This window comes from Salmo salar, chromosome ssa17 (genome assembly GCF_905237065.1).
Source record: "Salmo salar chromosome ssa17, Ssal_v3.1, whole genome shotgun sequence".
Classification (NCBI taxonomy): domain Eukaryota; kingdom Metazoa; phylum Chordata; class Actinopteri; order Salmoniformes; family Salmonidae; genus Salmo; species Salmo salar.
Genome location: NC_059458.1, coordinates 86,600,017 through 86,626,322, shown reverse-complemented (window position 1 = coordinate 86,626,322; position 26,306 = coordinate 86,600,017). Strand labels below are relative to the sequence as shown.

The 26,306-nt window shown below is 46.2% G+C and overlaps 1 protein-coding gene across 2 annotated transcripts in view; it reads right to left on the bottom strand.

Annotated features, from left to right (window-relative positions):
- LOC106609832 (stimulated by retinoic acid gene 8 protein homolog) overlaps nucleotides 1-26,306 on the bottom strand; it is a 70,832-nt gene that overhangs the window by 18,674 nt on the left and 25,852 nt on the right. For both annotated transcript variants that reach the window (XM_045700325.1, XM_045700326.1), the window contains 4 exons: nucleotides 14,555-14,630; nucleotides 14,400-14,481; nucleotides 13,169-13,333; nucleotides 1,261-1,555 (listed from right to left, as the gene is read on the bottom strand). In XM_045700325.1, coding sequence (XP_045556281.1) covers nucleotides 1,261-1,555; nucleotides 13,169-13,333; nucleotides 14,400-14,481; nucleotides 14,555-14,630 — 618 coding nt within the window. The remainder of the gene's footprint in view (nucleotides 1-1,260; nucleotides 1,556-13,168; nucleotides 13,334-14,399; nucleotides 14,482-14,554; nucleotides 14,631-26,306) is intronic.

Genomic DNA, 26,306 nt, shown 5'->3' with positions numbered 1-26,306 from the left:
GAAGGAGACCACTTCCTGTTGTAGATGAACAACCCAGAACTGTGTGAGTGGGATCTCAGTCAGGCAGGAGACCACTTCCTGTTGTAGATGATCAACCCTGTTTCACGAATCACTGTTTCCAGAAGCACCATTTCCTGAAGCATTATTCTGCCCTGTTCTGAAAGACCGGTGCTGAGCAGACAGGGGCCAAACTGAAACTAAGAGAGAGAAACTCATCGCTGTATTGGCGTTTCATGACGATTGAGCTCAGTCAGAACTTGTCGCTACCATGAGTCCATTTGGTTGACAGTGGTTTGTGATGGCTTGTGGGAATGACAAGTCAGCGGCTGACAGCGCTGCAGCGTTTGGGGTCTCGGAGTTGATCTTCAAGAAACCTGCTGAAAATATATCCGGTAAACCGCGAAGCACACAGGCATCTCCCCCTCGCGCAGCGGCCAAACTGAGCAGAGACCGGTGCTGAGCAGAGACCGGTGCTAAGCTGACAGGCATCTCCCCCTCGCGCAGCGGCCAAACTGAGCAGAGACCGGTGCTAAGCGGACAGGGGCCAAACTGAGCAGAGACCGGTGCTAAGCGGACAGGGGCCAAACTGAGCAGAGACCGGTGCTAAGCTGACAGGGGCCAAACTGAGCAGAGACCGGTGCTGAGCAGACAGGGGCCAAACTGAGCAGAGACCGGTGCTAAGCTGACAGCGCACTGAACAGTGAGTGCAGTCACACTTTTTAATGTATTTAACCTTTATTTGGGCTCCCGAGTGGTGCAGCGGTCTAAGGCACCGCATCTAAGTGTAAGAGGTGTCACTACAGTCCCTGGTTCGAATCCAGGCTGTATCGCTTTTGGCTGTGATTGCGAGTCCCATAGGGCGGTGCGCAATTGGCCCAGCGTCGTCCGGGTTTGGCCGGTGTAGACCGTCATTGTAAATAAGAATTTGTTCTTAACTGACTTGCCGAGTTAAATAAATGATTTAACGAGGCAAGTCAGGTAAGAACAAAATATTTTACACTGACGGCCTCCCCCGGCCAAACCCGGACGACGCTGGGCCAACGGTGCGTCGCCCCATATAGGACTCCCGATCACTGTCGGGTTGTGATACAGCCCGGGATCGAACCAGGGTCTGTAGTGACGCCTCTAGCACTGAGATGCAATGCCTTCGACCGCTGCGCCACTTGGCCAAATCAATTCGAATCCAGTAATCAATGAAATAATTGATTATAATTCATTAAAAACAGGTCCGACCCACACTTTAAGGAAAGCTGTACTCACCTCTTCATAGGTAGAAGGAGAAGAGCCTCCCTGGCTGTTTGCCTGAGTGGAGGGCTGGAGCGCGAGGTGGATGTGGGTGTCAGGACCAGGATTAGGGGGTCTCTCTGCCGGCCCTTCCCAGCCCAGGGTGCTCTGCTGGGGGGTACAGGTCTGGTAGGCTGCCCGGCGCTCTGGAGAGAAGCTATCCCACAGGCCTGAGATAGCTTCAGATACTACAGCCAGACCAGTCTGTCCCGGGCTCAGCACACCGCTACAAACCAACTTCTCTAGTGTCTGTCTGTAGAACAACAAGTACCTGGGGAGAGAGAGAGATGGAGGAGAGAGAGAGAGGGATGGGGAGAGAGGGATGGGGGAGAGAGAGAGGGAGAGAGGGATGGGAGAGAGAGAGAGGGAGAGAGAGAGAGGGATGGGGGAGAGGGGGAGAGAGAGGGGGATGGGGGAGAGAGAGAGAGAAAAATAAAGGGATGGGGCAGAGAGAGAGAGAGAGAGAGAGAGAGAGGGATGGGGAGAGAGGGATAGAGAGAGGGATGGGGAGAGAGGGATAGAGAGAGGGATGGGGGAGAGAGAGAGAGATAGAGGTAAGGCATAGAGCTGTGTGTACTGTCCATTATTACTGTATTCTACTATAGATAACAACATTACTGTAGTAGCAACATTACTGTATTCTACTATAGATAACAACATTACTGTAGTAGCAACATTACTGTAGTCTACTATAGATAACAACATTACAGTAGTCTACTATAGATAACAACATTACTGTAGTCTACTATGGATAACATTACTGTAGTCTACTATAGATAACAACATTACTGTAGTCTACTATAGATAACAACATTACTGTATTCTACTATGGATAACAACATTACTGTATTCTACTATGGATAACAACATTACTGTAGTCTACTATGATAACAACATTACTGTAGTCTACTATGGATAACAACATTACTGTAGTCTACTATGGATAACAACATTACTGTATTCTACTATGGATAACAACATTACTGTATTCTACTATGGATAACAACATTACTGTAGTCTACTATGGATAACAACATTACTGTATTCTACTATGGATAGCAACATTACTGTAGTCTACTATGGATAACAACATTACTGTATTCTACTATGGATAACAACATTACTGTAGTCTACTATGGATTACAACATTACTGTAGTCTACTATGGATAACAACATTACTCTAGTCTACTATGGATAACAACATTACTGTAGTCTACTATAGATAACAACATTACTGTATTCTACTATGGATAACAACATTACTGTATTCTACTATAGATAACAACATTACTGTATTCTACTATAGATAACAACATTACTGTAGTCTACTATAGATAACAACATTACTGTAGTCTACTATGGATAACAACATTACTGTATTCTACTATAGATAACAACATTACTGTAGTCTACTATGGATAACAACATTACTGTAGTCTACTATGGATAACAACATTACTGTATTCTACTATAGATAACAACATTACTGTATTCTACTATAGATAACAACATTACTGTAGTCTACTATAGATAACAACATTACTGTATTCTACTATGATAACAACATTACTGTAGTCTACTATGGATAACAACATTACTGTAGTCTACTATAGATAACAACATTACTGTATTCTACTATGATAACAACATTACTGTAGTCTACTATGGATAACAACATTACTGTAGTCTACTATGGATAACAACATTACTGTATTCTACTATAGATAACAACATTACTGTATTCTACTATAGATAACAACATTACTGTAGTCTACTATGGATAACAACATTACTGTATTCTACTATAGATAACAACATTACTGTATTCTACTATAGATAACAACATTACTGTAGTCTACTATGGATAACAACATTACTGTAGTAGCAACATTACTGTTTTCTACTATAGATAACAACATTACTGTAGTCTACTATAGATAACATTACTGTAGTCTACTATGGATAACAACATTACTGTAGTCTACTATGGATAACAACATTACTGTATTCTACTATGGATAACAACATTACTGTAGACTACTATAGATTACAACATTACTGTATTCTACTATGGATAACAACATTACTGTAGTCTACTATGGATAACAACATTACTGTATTCTACTATAGATAACAACATTACTGTAGTCTACTATAGATAACAACATTACTGTAGTCTACTATGATAACAACATTACTGTAGTCTACTATAGATAACAACATTACTGTAGTCTACTATAGATAACATTACTGTAGTCTACTATGGATAACAACATTACTGTAGTCTACTATGATAACAACATTACTGTAGTCTACTATAGATAACATTACTGTATTCTACTATGGATAACAACATTACTGTAGTCTACTATGGATAACAACATTACTGTAGTCTACTATAGATAACAACATTACTGTAGTCTACTATGGATAACAACATTACTGTAGTCTACTATAGATAACAACATTACTGTAGTCTACTATGGATAACAACATTACTGTAGTCTACTATAGATAACAACATTACTGTAGTCTACTATAGATAACAACATTACTGTAGTCTACTATAGATAACAACATTACTGTAGTCTACTATAGATAACAACATTACTGTAGTCTACTATGATAACAACATTACTGTAGTCTACTATAGATAACAACATTACTGTAGTCTACTATGGATAACAACATTACTGTAGTCTACTATGGATAACAACATTACTGTAGTCTACTATAGATAACAACATTACTGTATTCTACTATAGATAATAACATTACTGTAGTCTACTATGGATAACAACATTACTGTAACAACATTACTGTATTCTACTATAGATAACAACATTACTGTATTCTACTATAGATAACAACATTACTGTAGTCTACTATAGATAACAACATTACTGTAGTCTACTATAGATAACAACATTACTGTATTCTACTATGGATAACAACATTACTGTATTCTACTATGGATAACAACATTACTGTATTCTACTATGCATAACAACATTACTGTAGTCTACTATAGATAACAACATTACTGTATTCTACTATGGATAACAACATTACTGTATTCTACTATGCATAACAACATTGTGGAGTTTAAATTCTAATACCAAGCTCAGGAGGGGAACCATCATCGCTGTTTTATGGAGGTTATACATTAATTTGCCATTGGTGAAATGAATGAGCCCTTTTTAAATCACTCTCCATGGTCAGAGGTGCCCCACGGTGCCACCAGCTATAAATCCCCTCGTGATAAATCCTTGATCCTCAGTCACAGGCCAGGAGAGCACTAACTCAACGCACTACGGACAGTTAAAACATCTCAACGGAGACAGGACATCTAATAGAAGCAACCAGCCAAGGGTGAAATTCTGGCAGGACAGATTGTTAATAAAAAAAGGACTTCAGATTAATTTGGATTTTGGGGGAATAGGTTCAACTGAGACTAAGGCAGAGACAGAATTGGCCCTTGAGATGTATCTTCTGTTGTCACTCATTCTGTCAGTAAATTGGTCTATAATCAGACTGTCAGTAAATTGGTCTATAATCTGACTGTCAGTAAATTGGTCTATAATCAGACTGTCAATAAATTGGTCTATAATCAGACTGTCAGTAAATTGGTCTATAATCTGACTGTCAGTAAATTGGTCTATAATCAGACTGTCAATAAATTGGTCTATAATCAGACTGTCAATAAATTGGTCTATATTCTGACTGTCAATAAATTGGTCTATAATCAGACTGTCAATAAATTGGTCTATAATCTGCCTGTCAATAAATTGGTCTATAATCTGTCAATAAATTGGTCTATAATCTGCCTGTCAGTAAATTGGTCTATAATCAGACTGTCAATAAATTGGTCTATAATCTGCCTGTCAGTAAATTGGTCTATAATCTGTCAATAAATTGGTCTATAATCTGCCTGTCAGTAAATTGGTCTATAATCAGACTGTCAGTAAATTGGTCTATAATCTGCCTGTCAGTAAATTGGTCTATAATCAGACTGTCAGTAAATTGGTCTATAATCTGTCAATAAATTGGTCTATAATCAGACTGTCAGTAAATTGGTCTATAATCTGCCTGTCAATAAATTGGTCTATAATCTGCCTGTCAGTAAAGTGGTCTATAATCAGACTGTCAGTAAATTGGTCTATAATCTGCCTGTCAGTAACTTGGTCTATAATCTGACTGTCAATAAATTGGTCTATAATCTGACTGTCAGTAACTTGGTCTATAATCAGACTGTCAATAAATTGGTCTATAATCTGCCTGTCAGTAAATTGGTCTATAATCAGACTGTCAGTAAATTGGTCTATAATCTGCCTGTCAGTAAATTGGTCTATAATCAGACTGTCAGTAAATTGGTCTATAATCTGTCAATAAATTGGTCTATAATCAGACTGTCAGTAAATTGGTCTATAATCTGCCTGTCAATAAATTGGTCTATAATCTGCCTGTCAGTAAATTGGTCTATAATCAGACTGTCAGTAAATTGGTCTATAATCTGCCTGTCAGTAAATTGGTCTATAATCAGACTGTCAGTAAATTGGTCTATAATCTGACTGTCAGTAACTTGGTCTATAATCTGACTGTCAGTAACTTGGTCTATAATCTGACTGTCAGTAAATTGGTCTATAATCTGTCAATAAATTGGTCTATAATCAGACTGCTTTCCACTGAATGTTTAATAAAGTCACTGTGTCCCTTAAAGTAACAGTGAAGGCCAGACAGATTAAGCCCTACTCCTAGACAACATGCTTTTCAGTCCAGAACATGAGTTCACCTACATCCGGGAAACCAGCCCAAAGACAGAGTGAGTGCTGCCGACCAATTGTCCGGGAGAAGAAACTATCCCATTGTGAAATAATGTTTTATAGCCTCTACGCTGATGGAAATACCAGATGACTGGTCAGCTGTATAGCCTCTACGCTGATGGAAATACCAGTGGACTGGTCAGCTGTATAGCCTCTACGCTGATGGAAATACCAGTGGACTGGTCAGCTGTATAGCCTCTACGCTGATGGAAATACCAGATGACTGGTCAGCTGTATAGCCTCTACGCTGATGGAAATACCAGATGACTGGTCAGCTGTATAGCCTCTACGCTGATGGAAATACCAGATGACTGGTCAGCTGTATAGCCTCTACGCTGATGGAAATACCAGATGACTGGTCAGCTGTATAGCCTCAACGCTGATGGAGATACCAGTGGACTGGTCAGCTGTATAGCCTCTACGCTGATGGAAATACCAGATGACTGGTCAGCTGTATAGCCTCTACGCTGATGGAAATACCAGATGACTGGTCAGCTGTATAGCCTCTACGCTGATGGAGATACCAGATGACTGGTCAGCTGTATAGCCTCTACGCTGATGGAAATACCAGATGACTGGTCAGCTGTATAGCCTCTACGCTGATGGAAATACCAGATGACTGGTCAGCTGTATAGCCTCTACGCTGATGGAAATACCAGTGGACTGGTCAGCTGTATAGCCTCTACGCTGATGGAAATACCAGTTGACTGGTCAGCTGTATAGCCTCTACGCTGATGGAAATACCAGATGACTGGTCAGCTGTATAGCCTCTACGCTGATGGAAATACCAGATGACTGGTCAGCTGTATAGCCTCTACGCTGATGGAAATACCAGATGACTGGTCAGCTGTATAGCCTCTACGCTGATGGAAATACCAGATGACTGGTCAGCTGTATAGCCTCTACGCTGATGGAAATACCAGATGACTGGTCAGCTGTATAGCCTCTACGCTGATGGAAATACCAGATGACTGGTCAGCTGTATAGCCTCTACGCTGATGGAAATACCAGATGACTGGTCAGCTGTATAGCCTCTACGCTGATGGAAATACCAGATGACTGGTCAGCTGTATAGCCTCTACGCTGATGGAAATACCAGATGACTGGTCAGCTGTATAGCCTCTACGCTGATGGAAATACCAGATGACTGGTCAGCTGTATAGCCTCTACGCTGATGGAAATACCAGATGACTGGTCAGCTGTATAGCCTCTACGCTGATGGAAATACCAGATGACTGGTCAGCTGTATAGCCTCTACGCTGATGGAAATACCAGATGACTGGTCAGCTGTATAGCCTCTACGCTGATGGAAATACCAGATGACTGGTCAGCTGTATAGCCTCTACGCTGATGGAAATACCAGATGACTGGTCAGCTGTATAGCCTCTACGCTGATGGAAATACCAGATGACTGGTCAGCTGTATAGCCTCTACGCTGATGGAAATACCAGATGACTGGTCAGCTGTATAGCCTCTACGCTGATGGAAATACCAGATGACTGGTCAGCTGTATAGCCTCTACGCTGATGGAAATACCAGATGACTGGTCAGCTGTATAGCCTCTACGCTGATGGAAATACCAGATGACTGGTCAGCTGTATAGCCTCTACGCTGATGGAAATACCAGATGACTGGTCAGCTGTATAGCCTCTACGCTGATGGAAATACCAGATGACTGGTCAGCTGTATAGCCTCTACGCTGATGGAAATACCAGATGACTGGTCAGCTGTATAGCCTCTACGCTGATGGAAATACCAGATGACTGGTCAGCTGTATAGCCTCTACGCTGATGGAAATACCAGATGACTGGTCAGCTGTATAGCCTCTACGCTGATGGAAATACCAGATGACTGGTCAGCTGTATAGCCTCTACGCTGATGGAAATACCAGATGACTGGTCAGCTGTATAGCCTCTACGCTGATGGAAATACCAGATGACTGGTCAGCTGTATAGCCTCTACGCTGATGGAAATACCAGATGACTGGTCAGCTGTATAGCCTCTACGCTGATGGAAATACCAGATGACTGGTCAGCTGTATAGCCTCTACGCTGATGGAAATACCAGATGACTGGTCAGCTGTATAGCCTCTACGCTGATGGAAATACCAGTGGACTGGTCAGCTGTATAGCCTCTACGCTGATGGAAATACCAGATGACTGGTCAGCTGTATAGCCTCTACGCTGATGGAAATACCAGATGACTGGTCAGCTGTATAGCCTCTACGCTGATGGAAATACCAGATGACTGGTCAGCTGTATAGCCTCTACGCTGATGGAAATACCAGATGACTGGTCAGCTGTATAGCCTCTACGCTGATGGAAATACCAGATGACTGGTCAGCTGTATAGCCTCTACGCTGATGGAAATACCAGATGACTGGTCAGCTGTATAGCCTCTACGCTGATGGAAATACCAGATGACTGGTCAGCTGTATAGCCTCTACGCTGATGGAAATACCAGATGACTGGTCAGCTGTATAGCCTCTACGCTGATGGAAATACCAGATGACTGGTCAGCTGTATAGCCTCTACGCTGATGGAAATACCAGATGACTGGTCAGCTGTATAGCCTCTACGCTGATGGAAATACCAGATGACTGGTCAGCTGTATAGCCTCTACGCTGATGGAAATACCAGAGGACTGGTCAGCTGTATAGCCTCTACGCTGATGGAAATACCAGTGGACTGGTCAGCTGTATAGCCTCTACGCTGATGGAAATACCAGTGGACTGGTCAGCTGTATAGCCTCTACGCTGATGGAAATACCAGATGACTGGTCAGCTGTATAGCCTCTACGCTGATGGAAATACCAGATGACTGGTCAGCTGTATAGCCTCTACGCTGATGGAAATACCAGATGACTGGTCAGCTGTATAGCCTCTACGCTGATGGAAATACCAGATGACTGGTCAGCTGTATAGCCTCTACGCTGATGGAAATACCAGATGACTGGTCAGCTGTATAGCCTCTACGCTGATGGAAATACCAGATGACTGGTCAGCTGTATAGCCTCTACGCTGATGGAAATACCAGATGACTGGTCAGCTGTATAGCCTCTACGCTGATGGAAATACCAGATGACTGGTCAGCTGTATAGCCTCTACGCTGATGGAAATACCAGATGACTGGTCAGCTGTATAGCCTCTACGCTGATGGAGATACCAGTGGACTGGTCAGCTGTATAGCCTCTACGCTGATGGAAATACCAGATGACTGGTCAGCTGTATAGCCTCTACGCTGATGGAAATACCAGATGACTGGTCAGCTGTATAGCCTCTACGCTGATGGAAATACCAGATGACTGGTCAGCTGTATAGCCTCTACGCTGATGGAAATACCAGATGACTGGTCAGCTGTATAGCCTCTACGCTGATGGAAATACCAGATGACTGGTCAGCTGTATAGCCTCTACGCTGATGGAAATACCAGATGACTGGTCAGCTGTATAGCCTCTACGCTGATGGAAATACCAGTTGACTGGTCAGCTGTATAGCCTCTACGCTGATGGAAATACCAGTGGACTGGTCAGCTGTATAGCCTCTACGCTGATGGAAATACCAGATGACTGGTCAGCTGTATAGCCTCTACGCTGATGGAAATACCAGTGGACTGGTCAGCTGTATAGCCTCTACGCTGATGGAAATACCAGAGGACTGGTCAGCTGTATAGCCTCTACGCTGATGGAAATACCAGATGACTGGTCAGCTGTATAGCCTCTACGCTGATGGAAATACCAGATGACTGGTCAGCTGTATAGCCTCTACGCTGATGGAAATACCAGTTGACTGGTCAGCTGTATAGCCTCTACGCTGATGGAAATACCAGATGACTGGTCAGCTGTATAGCCTCTACGCTGATGGAAATACCAGTGGACTGGTCAGCTGTATAGCCTCTACGCTGATGGAAATACCAGATGACTGGTCAGCTGTATAGCCTCTACGCTGATGGAAATACCAGTGGACTGGTCAGCTGTATAGCCTCTACGCTGATGGAAATACCAGTTGACTGGTCAGCTGTATAGCCTCTACGCTGATGGAAATACCAGATGACTGGTCAGCTGTATAGCCTCTACGCTGATGGAAATACCAGATGACTGGTCAGCTGTATAGCCTCTACGCTGATGGAAATACCAGATGACTGGTCAGCTGTATAGCCTCTACGCTGATGGAAATACCAGATGACTGGTCAGCTGTATAGCCTCTACGCTGATGGAAATACCAGAGGACTGGTCAGCTGTATAGCCTCTACGCTGATGGAAATACCAGTTGACTGGTCAGCTGTATAGCCTCTACGCTGATGGAAATACCAGATGACTGGTCAGCTGTATAGCCTCTACGCTGATGGAAATACCAGATGACTGGTCAGCTGTATAGCCTCTACGCTGATGGAAATACCAGATGACTGGTCAGCTGTATAGCCTCTACGCTGATGGAAATACCAGATGACTGGTCAGCTGTATAGCCTCTACGCTGATGGAAATACCAGATGACTGGTCAGCTGTATAGCCTCTACGCTGATGGAAATACCAGATGACTGGTCAGCTGTATAGCCTCTACGCTGATGGAAATACCAGATGACTGGTCAGCTGTATAGCCTCTACGCTGATGGAAATACCAGATGACTGGTCAGCTGTATAGCCTCTACGCTGATGGAAATACCAGATGACTGGTCAGCTGTATAGCCTCTACGCTGATGGAAATACCAGATGACTGGTCAGCTGTATAGCCTCTACGCTGATGGAAATACCAGTTGACTGGTCAGCTGTATAGCCTCTACGCTGATGGAAATACCAGATGACTGGTCAGCTGTATAGCCTCTACGCTGATGGAAATACCAGATGACTGGTCAGCTGTATAGCCTCTACGCTGATGGAAATACCAGATGACTGGTCAGCTGTATAGCCTCTACGCTGATGGAAATACCAGTGGACTGGTCAGCTGTATAGCCTCTACGCTGATGGAAATACCAGATGACTGGTCAGCTGTATAGCCTCGACGCTGATACACACCCTAGAGCATACAGATACAGAGCCTCTGAGTGGATCATCTGTCACGACAGGCAATAGCTGCTACTGGTGATGCATCTTCTGGTGCCTTCAAGACAACGGAGAACTCTGAAAAATACCAGATCAAATCACGACGTCGGTGACCTTCAGGTCCAAAAAGGTCGGAGCTCTAGAAAGAGGTCTGAGAGTTCCAGAGTTTGCGAGTTGGATGACCATTCAAAACTATTTTTCCCCCCAGTCGGAGCTTGCTTGTTTCCCAGTTCCCTTGAACGCACTGAAGTCAAGAGATTTTCCCCGAGTTGTCTTGAACGCGGCGTCAAACTGTTGGAAGCGTGACGACACACCACTTTGCAATGAGCTGGAGGCAGTATGCATTTTGAAAAAAAAACACATACTGAATTGGTTGAAAGTTGTAACGTTTTACTACATATTATGAGACAATGTTCTTATCTTGCCTATTAGATCTCCTCCTCGTTCTACGTTTCTAACGGAGGGTTTTAATCTCGGTCACATGAAATCGCTAGCATGTCGCAGTGGCCTTTTGACAACGGTGTTTTTTGCACTAACTGCGTTATGGAACGAACGTTCGTGGCTCACAGCCTACCGCCTTGTGCACAATGCTGCAGTTACAATGAGAAGAAATAATAGTTTAGCAATATTTTTAAGCTAAAACGTTCTGATCTGTTGCATCAGACTCATTGCTTTAAAATATCTACAGTTGAAGTCAGTGGGAAGTTTACATCCACTTAGGTTGGAGTCATTAAAACTCGTTTTTTCAACCACTCCACAAATTTCTTGTTAACAAACTATAGTTTTGGCAAGTCGGTTAGGACATCTACTTTGTGCATGACACAAGTCATTTTTCCAACTATTGTTTACAGACAGATTATTTCACTTATAATTCACTATATCACAATTCCTATATATCCTAGGCCTACTGGTTGTATGAATCTGGGATCCATCGTCCCAAAACTGTCCCAGAGTCTGTTTGGACCAGGCTATTTCTTCCTCGACAAGCTGACCAATAGAATAGGTAGCCTACACGTTTCTACTATAGTAGATTGACATCGGCTAGCGATGTTGCTGTTCGTTGCTCGTCTTGTTAACTTCTTCAAAGTGAACGTCAGAATTCAGTAAGAACAAACGCACATCGTTGTTGCATCCTTGATTTGCATGTTAATAGGAATTACCATATTCTAAATGTTCTGTTAATATGAATTACTATATTCTAAATGTTCTGTTAATATGAATTACCATATTCTAAATGTTCTGTTAATATGAATTACCATATTCTAAAGGTTCTGTTAATATGAATTACCATATTCTAAATGTTCTGCTAATATGAATTACCATATTCTAAATGTTCTGTTAATATGAATTACCATATTCTAAAATGTTCTGGTAATATGAATTACCATATTCTAAATGTTCTGCTAATGTGAATTACCATATTCTAAATGTTCTGCTAATATGAATTACCATATTCTAAATGTTCTGCTAATGTGATTTACCATATTCTAAAGGTGTTCTGTTAATGTGATTTACCATATTCTAAAGGTTCTGTTATTAAGGAATTACCATATTCTAAATGTTCCTGCTAATATGAATTACCATATTCTAAATGTTCTGCTAATATGAATTACCATATTCTAAATGTTCTGTTAATATGAATTACTATATTCAAAGTTCTGTTAATGTGATTTACCATATTCTAAAGGTTCTGTTATTATGAATTACCATATTCTAAATGTTCTGCTAATATGAATTACCATATTCTAAATGTTCTGGTAATATGAATTACCATATTCTAAATGTTCTGGTAATATGAATTACCATATTCTAAAATGTTCTGCTAATGTGAATTACCATATTCTAAATGTTCTGCTAATATGAATTACCATATTCTAAATGTTATTTCTGTCATTCTGAGCACCGTGGGTGGTACGTCCTAATCAGATAACGCACCCAATACATATAGGTCTGGTAAATTTCTCAAAATGTCCCGTAAATGAAAATCTCCCCGCGACACGGAAACCCTGGAACGAGCCCCCACCCTTCAAACTCCAGGATGTTGGTTAGAGAGCTGATGGAGGTCTGAGAGGGGACGGAGTCATCCAGAGTCTCCTCCGCAGAGTCTTCCTCACTGGTCTCAGTCAGGTCCTCTCTGTCAGCTGCGCCACGACGTCTGGGACCACCAGGTCTTCTGGAGCGCATGGAGCTGAGGGGAGGGGGGAAAGGGGGGGAGGGAGGGGACAGGTTTTTAATATAAGACTGAAAAAAAGAAGCTAATTGATGCTGCCCCCCAGTGGTAATCTCTACTAACTGCAGGTGGCACGCTGTACTCAGGGAAAGGGGATACCTAGGCAGTTGTTCAGTAACATGGGTAGATGCTGCCCCCCAGTGGTAATCTGTACTAACTGCAGGTGGCACGCTGTACTCAGGGAAAGGGGATACCTAGGCAGTTGTTCAATAACATGGGTAGATGCTGCCCCCCAGTGGTAATCTCTACTAACTGCAGGTGGCACGCTGTACTCAGGGAAAGGGGATACCTAGGCAGTTGTTCAATAACATGGGTAGATGCTGCCCCCCAGTGGTAATCTCTACTAACTGCAGGTGGCACGCTGTACTCAGGGAAAGGGGATACCTAGGCAGTTGTTCAATAACATGGGTAGATGCTGCCCCCCAGTGGTAATCTCTACTAACTGCAGGTGGCACGCTGTACTCAGGGAAAGGGGAGACCTAGGCAGTTGTTCAATAACATGGGTAGATGCTGCCCCCCAGTGGTAATCTCTACTAACTGCAGGTGGCACGCTGTACTCAGGGAAAGGGGAGACCTAGGCAGTTGTTCAACTGAAATGTGTCATCAGCATTTAACCCCTCTGACTCAGAGAGGGGCAGTGGGGCTGCGGGAGCTGCTGTTGTTAACTGCCTTGATCAAGGGCAGAACGGAAGATTTTTTTCCCCCACCTTGCCAGCTCGGGGATTCAAACCAGTAACCTTTCAGTTACTGAACCACAGCTCTTAACCCGCTAGGCTACCTGCCACCTAGGCTTTGCACCAGTATCTATGGGGGCGGCAGGTAGTCCAGTAGTTAGAGCGTTGGGCCAGTAACCAAAAGGTTGCTAGATCGAATCCCCCGAGCTGACAAGGTACAAATCTGTCGTTCTGCCCCCTGAACAAGGCAGTTAACCCACTGTTCCTAGGCCGTCATTGTAAATAAGAATTTGTTCTTAACTGACTTGCCTAGTTAAATAACAATCTAGTGTATGTCAACGGTAGTGTACCTGCTGTGTGACTGCAGCCTCCGGTACTCTGCCCTTACTTCATCCAAGCTGCACGGCCCGCCTTCATTACCGAGGAATATCCCTAAACACACGTCGGTGAATAGAAACTGCTCACTTAAATCACAGGACATGTTTTTAATCTGGGTTCCTCTCACCTTTCAGTAGCATCAGTCTGCTCAGGTAGGCTTCCTGCTCTTTGAGAAATCCTTTGGCATGGTCCAAGATCTTCCACTGACCGACAGGACAACATTACAATGACACTTTACAATACAAAACATTCAACTGAAGTTTCCACTTTTTATCTGATCCATAATACCAATTTATCACCAGGTAGGTGAAGATCTACCTGCATGGCCAGGTAGGTGAAATCTACCTGCAGAACCAGGTAGGTGAATATCTACCTGCATGGCCAGGTAGGTGAAATCTACCTGCAGCACCAGGTAGGTGAAGATCTACCTGCATGGCCAGGCTAGGTGAAGTATACCTGCATGGCCAGGTAGGTGAATATCTACCTGCATGGCCAGGTAGGTGATATCTACCTGCAGAACCAGGTAGGGTGAAGATCTACCTGCATGGCCAGGTAGGTGAAGATATACCTGCATGGCCAGGTAGGTGAAGATCTACCTGCATGGCCAGGTAGGTGAAGATCACTGCATGGCCAGGTAGGTGAAATCTACCTGCAGCACCAGGTAGGTGAAGATCTACCTGCAGGCCAGGTAGGTGAAGATCTACCTGCATGGCCAGGTAGGTGAAGTATCCGCATGGCCAGGTGGTGATACCTGCATGGCCAGGTAGGTGATATCTACCTGCAGCACCAGGTAGGTGAAGATCTACCTGCATGGCCAGGTAGGTGAAGTATACCTGCATGGCCAGGTAGGTGAATCTATCCTGGAGGGACTGACCAATGCACCAAGTCTGGAACCAACATTTTTTAAATTAAGAACAAATTCTTATTTACAATGACGACCTAACAGGGCAACAGTGGGTTAACTGCCTTGTTCAGAAGGACAGATTTGTACCTTGTCAGCTCAGGGATTCGATCCGGCAACCTTTTGGTTACTGGCCCAATGCTCTAACCACTAGACTACCTGCCGCCCCATCATGACCCCTGAACAGCTTTTAAATCTTACTAGCAACAGACTGAAATACGGAAAAATCAACAACAAAAAATCTAAATTAGCGGCGTTTGAATTTGTTGATAAAAAGCGGACAAGACTGCTTGGTTGTGGGACACGTGACAGAGGGCCAAAATGCGGGAAAAGTGTTCACCCTAAAAATCCACTCGTGAGCAGTTAGCAAGCTAGCCCCAAATCACACGCTTTACCCAGCAACAGTTAGTTAGCTAGCCCCAAATCACACGCTTTACCCAGCAAACAGCTAGCCCCAAATCACACGCTACTCCAGCAACAGCTAGCCCCAAATCACACGCTTTACCCAGCAACAGCTAGCCCCAAATCACTCTACCCAGCAACAGTTAGTTAGCTAGCCCCAAATCACACGCTTTACCCAGCAACAGCTAGCCCCAAATCACACGCTTTACCCAGCAACAGCTAGCCCCAAATCACACGCTTAACCAGCAACAGCTAGTTAGCTAGCCCCAAATCACACGCTTTACCCAGCAACAGAGGTAGCTAGCCCCAAATCACACGCTTACCCAGCAACGAGCTAGCTAGCCCCAAATCACACGCTTTACCCAGCAACAGCTAGCCCCAAATCACACGCTTTACCCAGCAACAGCTAGCTAGCCCCAGATCACACGCTTTACCCAGCAACAGCTAGCCCCAAATCACACGCTCTACCCAGCAACAGTTAGTTAGCTAGCCCCAAATCACACGCTTTACCCAGCAACAGCTAGCCCCAAATCACACGCTTTACCCAGCAACAAGCTAGCCCCAAATCACACGCTTTACCCAGCAACAGCTAGCCCCAAATCACACCCTCCCTACCCAGCAACAGTTAGTCAGCTAGCCCCAAATCACATGCTTTACCCAGCAACAGCCAGCTAGCCCCAAATCACACCCGCTCTACCCAGCAACAGTTAGTTAGCTAGCCCCAAATCACACGCTTTACCCAGCAACAGCAGATAGATAGCCCCAAATCACACGCTCTACCCAGCAACAAGCCAGCCCCAAATCACACGCTTACCCAGCAACAGCTAGCTAGCTAGCCCCAAATCACCTCTCTACCCAGCAACAAGAGCTAGCCCCAAATCACACACTCTACCCAGCAACAGCTAGTAGCTAGCCAAATCTCTCTACCCAGCAACGAGCTAGCCCAAATCACAGCTTACCCAGCAACAGCTAGCCCCAAATCACACGCTTACCAAGCAACAGTTAGTTAGCTAGCCCCAAATCACACGCTTTACCCAGCAACAGTTAGTTAGTAGCCCCAAATCACACGCTTTACCCAGCAACAGCTAGCCCCAAATCACACGCTTTACCCAGCAACAGCTAGCCCCAAATCACACGCTTTACCCAGCAAACAGCTAGCCCCAAATCACACGCTTTACCCAGCAACGAGCTAGCCCCAAATCACACGCTTTACCCAGCAACAGCTAGCCCCAAATCACAGCTTCTCTCTACCCAGCAACAGCTAGCCCCAAATCACACGCTTTACCCAGCAACAGCTAGCCCCAAATCACACCCTCTACCCAGCAACAAGCAGAGCCCCAAATCACACTCTCTACCCAGCAACGAGCTAGCCCCAAATCACACGCTTTACCCAGCAACAGCTACTAGCTAGCCCCAAATCACACGCCTCTACCCAGCAACAGCTAGCCCCAAATCACACGCTTTACCCAGCAACAGTAGCTAGCAGCCCCAAATCACACGCTTTACCCAGCAACAGCTAGCCCCAAATCACACGCTTTACCCAGCAAACAGCTAGCCCCAAATCACACGCTTTACCCAGCAACAGCTAGCCCCAAATCACACGCTTTTACCCAGCAACAGCTAGCACTTTACCCAGCAAAGCTAGCCCCAAATCACACGCTTTACCCAGCAACAGCTAGCCCCAAATCACACGCTTTACCCAGCAAACAGCTAGCCCCAAATCACACCTCGCTTTACCCAGCAAACAGCTAGCCCCAAATCACACGCCCTACCCAGCAACAGCCAGCCCCAAATCACACGCTTTACCCAGCAAACTAGCTAGCCCCAAATCACACGCTTTACCCAGCAACAGCTAGCCCCAAATCACACGCTCTCTACCCAGCAACAGCTAGCCCCAAATCACACGCTTTACCCAGCAACGAGTTAGCCCAAAATCACACGCTTTACCCAGCAACAGTTGAGCTAGCTAGCCCCAAATCACACGCTTTACCCAGCAACAGCTAGCCCCAAATCACACGCTTTACCCAGCAACAGCTAGCCCCAAATCACACGCTTACCCAGCAACAGCTAGCCCCAAATCACACCCTCTCCAGCAACAGCTAGCCCCAAATCACACCCAGCAAACAGCTAGCCCCAAATCACACGCTTTACCCAGCAACAGCCAGCCCCAAATCACACTCTCTCTACCCAGCAACAGCTAGCCCCAAATCACACGCTTTACCCAGCAACAGCTAGCCCCAAATCACACGCTTTACCCAGCAACAGCTAGCCCCAAATCACACGCTTTACTCAGCAACAGCTAGCCCCAAATCACACGCTTTACCCAGCAACAGCTAGTTAGCCAGCCCCAAATCACACGCTTTACCCAGCAACAGCTAGCCCCAAATCACACGCTTTACCCAGCAACAGCTAGCCCAAAATCACACGCTTTACCCAGCAACAGCTAGCCCCAAATCACACCCTCTCTACCCAGCAACAGTAGTTAGCTAGCCCCAAATCACACGCTTTACCCAGCAACTGAGCTAGCCCCAAATCACACTCTTTACCCAGCAACAGTTAGCCCCAAATCACTCTCTACCCAGCAACAGTTAGTTAGCTAGCCCCAAATCACACGCTTTACCCAGCAACAGCTAGCCCCAAATCACACGCTCTACCCAGCAACAGCTAGCCCCAAATCACACGCTTTACCCAGCAACAGCTAGCCCCAAATCACACGCTTTACCCAGCAACAGCTAGCCCCAAATCACACGCTCTACCCAGCAACAGAGTTAGCTAGCCCCAAATCACACGCTTTACCCAGCAACAGCTAGCCCCAAATCACACGCTCTACCCAGCAACAGCTAGCCCCAAATCACACGCTTTACTCCAGCAACAGCTAGCCCCAAATCACACGCTTTACCCAGCAACAGCTAGCCCCAAATCACACTCTCTACCCAGCAACGTAGCTAGCCCCAAATCACACGCTTTACCCAGCAACAGCTAGCCCCAAATCACACCTCTACCCAGCAACATTGCTAAGCTAGCCCCAAATCACACGCTTACCCAGCAACAGCTAGCCCCAAATCACACGCTTTACCCAGCAACAGCTAGCCCCAAATCACACCACTCTACCCAGCAACAGTTAGTTAGCTAGCCCCAAATCACACGCTCTACCCAGCAACAGCTAGCCCCAAATCACACGCTTTACCCAGCAACTTGTAGCTAGCCCCAAATCACACCCCTCTACCCAGCAACAGCTAGCCCCAAATCACACGCTTTACCCAGCAACAGTTGATAGCTAGCCCCAAATCACACGCTCTACCCAGCAACAGCTAGCCCCAAATCCACGCTTTACCCAGCAACAGCTAGCCCCAAATCACACGCTCTACCCAGCAACAGCTAGCCCCAAATCACACGCTTTTACCCAGCAACAGCTAGCCCCAAATCACACGCCTACCCAGCAACAGCTAGCCCCAAATCACACGCTTTACCCAGCAACAGCTAGCCCCAAATCACACGCTCTCACCCAGCAACAGCTAGCCCCAAATCACACTCGCTCTACCCAGCAACAAGCTAGCCCCAAATCACACGCTCTACCCAGCAACAGTTAGTTAGCTAGCCCCAAATCACACCGCTCTACCCAGCAACAGCTCAGCCCCAAATCACACCTCTCTACCCAGCAACAGTTAGTTAGCTAGCCCCAAATCACACGCTTTACCCAGCAACAGCTAGCCCCAAATCACACTCTCTACCCAGCAACAGCTAGCCCCAAATCACACGCTCTACCCAGCAACAGAGCTAGCCCCAAATCACACCTCTACCAGCAACAGCTAGCCCCAAATCACACTCTCTACCCAGCAACAGCTAGCCCCAAATCACACGCTCTACCCAGCAACATAGCTAGCCCCAAATCACACGCTCTCTACCCAGCAACAGCTAGCCCCAAATCACACGCTCTCCAGCAGTAGCAACAGCTAGCCCCAAATCACACCTCTACCCAGCAACAGCTAGCCCCAAATCACACGCTTTACCCAGCAACAGCTAGCTGCCCCAAATCACACTCTCTACCCAGCAACAGTTAGTTAGCTAGCCCCAAATCACACGCTCTACCCAGCAACAGCTAGCCCCCAAATCACACGCTCTACCCAGCAACGTTAGCTAGCCCCAAATCACACGCTTTACCCAGCAACAGCTAGCCCCAAATCACACGCTTTACCCAGCAACAGCTAGCCCCAAATCACACGCTTTACCCAGCAACAGCTAGCCCCAAATCACATCGCTCTACCCAGCAACAGCTAGCCCCCAAATCACACGCTTTACCCAGCAACATTAGTTAGCTAGCCCCAAATCAACACTCTTTACCCAGCAACTAGCTAGCCCCAAATCACACGCTTTACCCAGCAACTTAGCTAGCCCCAAATCACACGCTTTACCCAGCAACAGCTAGCCCCAAATCACACGCTTTACCCAGCAAACAGCTAGCCCCAAATCACCACGCTTTACCCAGCAACGTTAGCTAGCCCCAAATCACACGCTCTACCCAGCAACAGCTAGCCCCAAATCACACGCTTTACCCAGCAACAGCTAGCCCAAAATCACACGCTTTACCCAGCAACAGCTAGCCCCAAATCACACCCTCTCTACCCAGCAACAGTTGTAGCTAGCCCCAAATCACACCTCTCTACCCAGCAACAGCTAGCCCAAATCACACGCTCTCTACCCAGCAACGTTAGCTAGCCCCAAATCACACTCTCTCTCTACCCAGCAACGAGCTAGCCCCAAATCACACTCTCTACCCAGCAACAGTTATTTAGCTAGCCCCAAATCACACTCTCCACCCAGCAACAGTTAGTTAGCTAGCCCCAAATCACACCCTCTACCCAGCAACAGTTAGTTAGCTAGCCCCAAATCACACCCTCTCTACCCAGCAACAGTTATTAGCTAGCCCCAAATCACTCTCTCTACCCAGCAACAGTTAGTTAGCTAGCCCCAAATCACACCCTCTCTACCCAGCAACAGTTAGTTAGCTAGCCCCAAATCACACCCTCTACCCAGCAACAGTTAGTAGCTAGCCCCAAATCACATCTCTCTACCCAGCAACTTAGTTAGCTAGCCCCAAAATCACACGCTCTACCCAGCAACGAGCTAGCTCCAAATCACACTCTCTCTACCCAGCAACAGTTAGTTAGCTAGCCCCAAATCACACCATCTCTACCCAGCAACAGTTAGCTAGCTAGCCCCAAATCACACCCTCTCTACCCAGCAACAGTTTAGCTAGCCCCAAATACACCCTCTCTACCCAGCAACAGTTAGTTAGCTAGCCCCAAATCACACTCTCTACCCAGCAACATAGCTAGCCCAAATCACACTCTACCCAGCAATAGCTAGCCCCAAATCACACCTCTCTACCCAGCAACAGTTAGTTAGCTAGCTCCAAATCACACCCTCTCTACCCAGCAACAGTTAGTTAGCTAGCCCCAAATCACACCTCTCTACCCAGCAACAGTTAGTTAGCTAGCCCCAAATCACACTCTCTACCCAGCAACAGTTAGTTAGCTAGCCCCAAATCACACCCTCTCTACCCAGCAACAGTTAGTTAGCTAGCCCCAAATCACACCCTCTCTACCCAGCAACAGTTAGTTAGCTAGCCCCAAATCACACTCTCTCTACCCAGCAACAGTTAGTTAGCTAGCCCCAAATCACACTCTCTCTACCCAGCAACAGTTAGTTAGCTAGCCCCAAATCACACCCTCTCTACCCAGCAACAGTTAGTTAGCTAGCCCCAAATCACACTCTCTACCCAGCAACAGTTAGCTAGCCCCAAAATCACACTCTCTACCAGCAACAGTTAGCCCCAAATCACTCTACCCAGCAACAGTTAGTTAGCTACTCCAAATCACACCTCTCTACCCAGCAACAGTTAATAGCTAGCCCCAAATCACACCTCTACCCAGCAACAGTTAGTTAGCTAGCCCAAAACACACCCTCTACCCAGCAAACAGTTAGTTAGCTAGCCCCAAATCACACTCTCTCTACCCAGCAACAGTTAGTTAGCTAGCCCCAAATCACACCTCTCTACCCAGCAACAGTAGTAGCTAGCCCCAAATCACACTCTCTACCCAGCAACAGTTAGTTAGCTAGCCCCAAATCACACTCTCTACCCAGCAACAGTTAGTTAGCTAGCCCCAAATCACACTCTCTACCCAGCAACAGTTAGTTAGCTAGCCCCAAATCACACCTCTACCCAGCAACAGTTAGTTAGCTAGCCCCAAATCACACTCTCTCTGGAGAACTCTACCCAGCAACAGTTAGTTAGCTAGCCCCAAATCACACTCTCCTACCCAGCAACAGGTTAGCTAGCCCCAAATCACATCACCCAGCAACAGTTAGTTAGCTAGCCCCAAATCACACCCTCTCTACCCAGCAACAGTTAGTTAGCTAGCCCCAAATCACACCCTCTCTACCCAGCAACAATTAGCTAGCTCCAAATCACACCCCTCTACCCAGCAACAGTTAGTTAGCTAGCCCCAAATCACACCTCTCTACCCAGCAACAGTTAGTTAGCTAGCCCCAAATCACACCTCTCTACCCAGCAACAGTTAGTTAGCTAGCCCCAAATCACACCCTCTCTACCCAGCAACAGTTAGTTAGCTAGCCCCAAATCACACCCTCTCTACCCAGCAACAGCTAGCTAGCCCCAAATCACACTCTCTCTACCCAGCAACAGTTAGCCCCAAATCACACCCCCTACCCAGCAACAGTTAGCTAGCTAGTCCCAAATCACACTCTCTACCCAGCAACAGCTAGCCCCAAATCACACTCTCTACCCAGCAACAGTTAGTTAGCTAGCCCCCAAATCACACCTCTACCCAGCAACAGTAGTAGCTAGCCCCAAATCACACTCCTCTCAACCCAGCAACAGTTAGTTAGCTAGCCCCCAAATCACACCCTCTTACCCAGCAACAGTTAGTTAGCTAGCCCCAAATCACACCCTCTCACCCAGCAACAGTTAGTTAGCTAGCCCCAAATCACACGCTCTACCCAGCAACAGTAGTAGCTAGCCCCAAATCACACTCTCTCTACCCAGCAACAGTTAGTGCTAGCCCCAAATCACACCTCTCTACCCAGCAACAGTTAGTTAGCTAGCCCCAAATCACACCTTCTACCCAGCAACAGTTAGTTAGCTAGCCCCAAATCACACTCTCTACCCAGCAACAGTTAGTAGCAGCCCAAATCACACCCTCTACCCAGCAACAGAGATAGCTAGCCCCAAATCACACTCTCTTACCCAGCAACAGATAGTAGCTAGCCCCAAATCACACCTCTACCCAGCAACAGTTAGCTAGCTAGCCCCAAATCACACCTCTCTACCCAGCAACAGTTAGTTAGCTAGCCCCAAATCACACGCTTCTACCCAGCAACAAGAGCTAGCCCCAAATCACACTCTCTACCCAGCAACAGAGAGCTAGCCCCAAATCACAGCTCTCTACCCAGCAACAGAGAAGCTAGCCCCAAATCACACCCCTCTACCCAGCAAACAGCCAGCCCCAAATCACACGCGCTTACCCAGCAACAAGAGCTAGCCCCAAATCACACGCTCTTACCCAGCAACAGGCCCCAAATCACACGCTCTTACCCAGCAACAGCTAGCCCCAAATCACACGCTTACCCAGCAACAGTTAGCCCCAAATCACACCTCTACCCAGCAACAGCTATTAGCTAGCCCCAAATCACACCCTTTACCCAGCAACAGCTAGCCCCAAATCACACTTCCAGCAACAGTTAGCAGCTAGCCCCAAATCACACGCTTTACCCAGCAAACAGCTAGCCCCCAAATCACACGCGCTTTACCCAGCAACAGCTAGCCCCAAATCACACGCTTACCCAGCAACAGCTAGCCCCAAATCACTCGCTTTACCCAGCAACAGCTAGCCCCAAATCACACGCTTTTACCCAGCAACAGCTAGCCCCAAATCACACGCTCTACCCAGCAACAGCTAGCCCCAAATCACACGCTCTACCCAGCAACAGTTAGTTAGTTAGCCCCAAATCACACGCTTCACCCAGCAACAGATTAGCTAGCCCCAAATCACACGCTCTACCCAGCAACTTAGCTAGCCCCGAAATCACACGCTTTACCCAGCAACAGTAGCCTCAAATCACACCTCACCCAGCAACGTTAGTTAGCTAGCCCCAAATCACACCTTACCAGCAACAGTTAGTAGCCAGCCCCAAATCACACTCTCTACCCAGCAACAGTAGCTAGCCCCAAATCACACCTCTCACCAGCAACTAGTAGCCCCAAATCACACGCCTCTACCCAGCAACAGTTAGTAGCTAGCCCCCAAATCACCGCTCTCTACCCAGCAACAGTTAGTTAGCTAGCTCCAAATCACACCTCTCTACCCAGCAACAGTTATAGCTAGCCCCAAATCACACTCTCTACCCAGCAACAGTTAGTTAGCTAGCCCAAATCCACCTCTACCCAGCAACAGTTAGTTAGTTAGCCCCAAATCACACTCTTCCTACCCAGCAACAGTTAGTTAGCTAGCCCCAAATCACACCCTCTCTACCCAGCAACAGTTAGTTAGCTAGCTCCAAATCACACCCTCTCTACCCAGCAACAGTTAGTTAGCTAGCCCCCAAATCACACCTCTCTACCCAGCAACAGTTAGCTAGCTATCCAAATCACACCCTCTCTACCCAGCAACAGTTAGAGAGCCCCAAATCACACCCCTCTACCATAAGTAGTTAGAGGCCAAATCAACTCTAAAAAGGATCCAAATCACACTCTACCAGCAACAGTTAGTTAGGTAGCCCCAAATCACACCCTCTCTACCCAGCAACAGTTAGTTAGCTAGCCCCCAAATCACACTCTCTACCCAGCAACGAGTTAGCTAGCTCCAAATCACACCCCTACCAGCAACAGTTAGTTAGCTAGCCCCAAATCACACCTCTTAGAACAGTTAGTTAGCTCAAATCACACCCTCTCTACCCAGCAACAGTTAGTTAGCTAGCCCCAAATCACACCCTCTCTACCCAGCAAAAAGCTAGCTAGCCCCAAATCACCCTCTCTACCCAGCAAACAGTAAGTAGCCCCAAATCACACCCTCTCTCTACCCAGCAACAGTTAGCTAGCTAGCCCCAAATCACACTCTCTCTACCCAGCAACAGTTAGTTAGCAGCCCCAAATCACACTCTCTCTACCCAGCAACAGTTAGTTAGCTAGCCCCAAATCACACCCTCTCTACCCAGCAACAGTTAGTTAGCTAGCCCCAAATCACACTCTCTCGACCCAGCAACAGTTAGTTAGCTAGCCCCAAATCACACCTCTCTACCCAGCAACAGTTAGTTAGCTAGCCCCAAATCACACTCCTCCCTACCCAGCAACAGTTAGCTAGCTAGCCAAATCACACTCCTCCTACCCAGCAACAGTTAGTTAGCTAGCCCCAAACACACCTCTCTACCCAGCAACAGTTAGTTAGCTAGCTCCAAATCACACCCCCTACCCAGCAACAGTTAGTTAGCTAGCCCCAAATCACACCTCTCTACCCAGCAACAGTTAGTTAGCTAGCCCCAAATACACCTAGAAAGGTTAGGCAATCACACCCCTACTCAGCAACAGTTAGAGCAAATCACATTACAAGCCTCAAATCACACGTGTCTAACCAGTCAACAGTTAGCCCCAAATCACACGCTTACCCAGCAAACAGTTAATAGCTAGCAAATAAAAAGAAACAACAAATCACACTCTCTCCTACCCAGCAACAGTTAGTTAGCTAGCCCCAAATCACACCCTCTCTACCCAGCAACAGTTAGTTAGCTAGTCCAAATCACACCCTCCTACCCAGCAACAGTTAGTTAGCTAGCCCCAAATCACACCCCTCTCTACCCAGCAACAGTTAGTTAGCTAGCACCAAATCACACTCTCTACCCAGCAACAGTTAGTTAGTAGCTCCAAATCACACACCTCTCTACCCAGCAACAGTTAGTTACGCAGCCCAAATCACACCTCTCTACCCAGCAACAGTTAGTTAGCTAGGCCCCAAATCACACTCTCTCTACCCAGCAACAGTTAGCCCCAAATCACACCCTCTACCCAGCAACAGTTAGTTAGATAGCTCCAAATCACACCCTCTACCCAGCAACAGTTAGCTGCCCCAAATCACACTCTCTACCCAGCAACAGTAGTTAGCTAGCCCCAAATCACACCCTCTCTACCCAGCAACAAGTTAGTTAGCTAGCCCCAAATCACACCCTCTACCCAGCAACAGTTAGTTAGCTAGGCCCAAATCACACCCTCTCTACCCAGCAACAGTTAGTTAGCTAGCCCCAAATCACACTCTCTACCCAGCAACAGTTAGTTAGCTAGCCCCAAATCACACTCTCTACCCTGCAACAGTTAGTTAGCTAGCCCAAATCACACTCTCTACCACAGCAACAGTTAGTTAGCTAGCTCCAAATCACACCCTCTCTACCCAGCAACAGTTAGTTAGCTAGCCCCAAATCACACCCTCTACCCAGCAACAGTTAGTTAGCTAGCTCCAAATCACACCTCTCTACCCAGCAACAGTTAGTTAGCTAGCCCCAAATCACA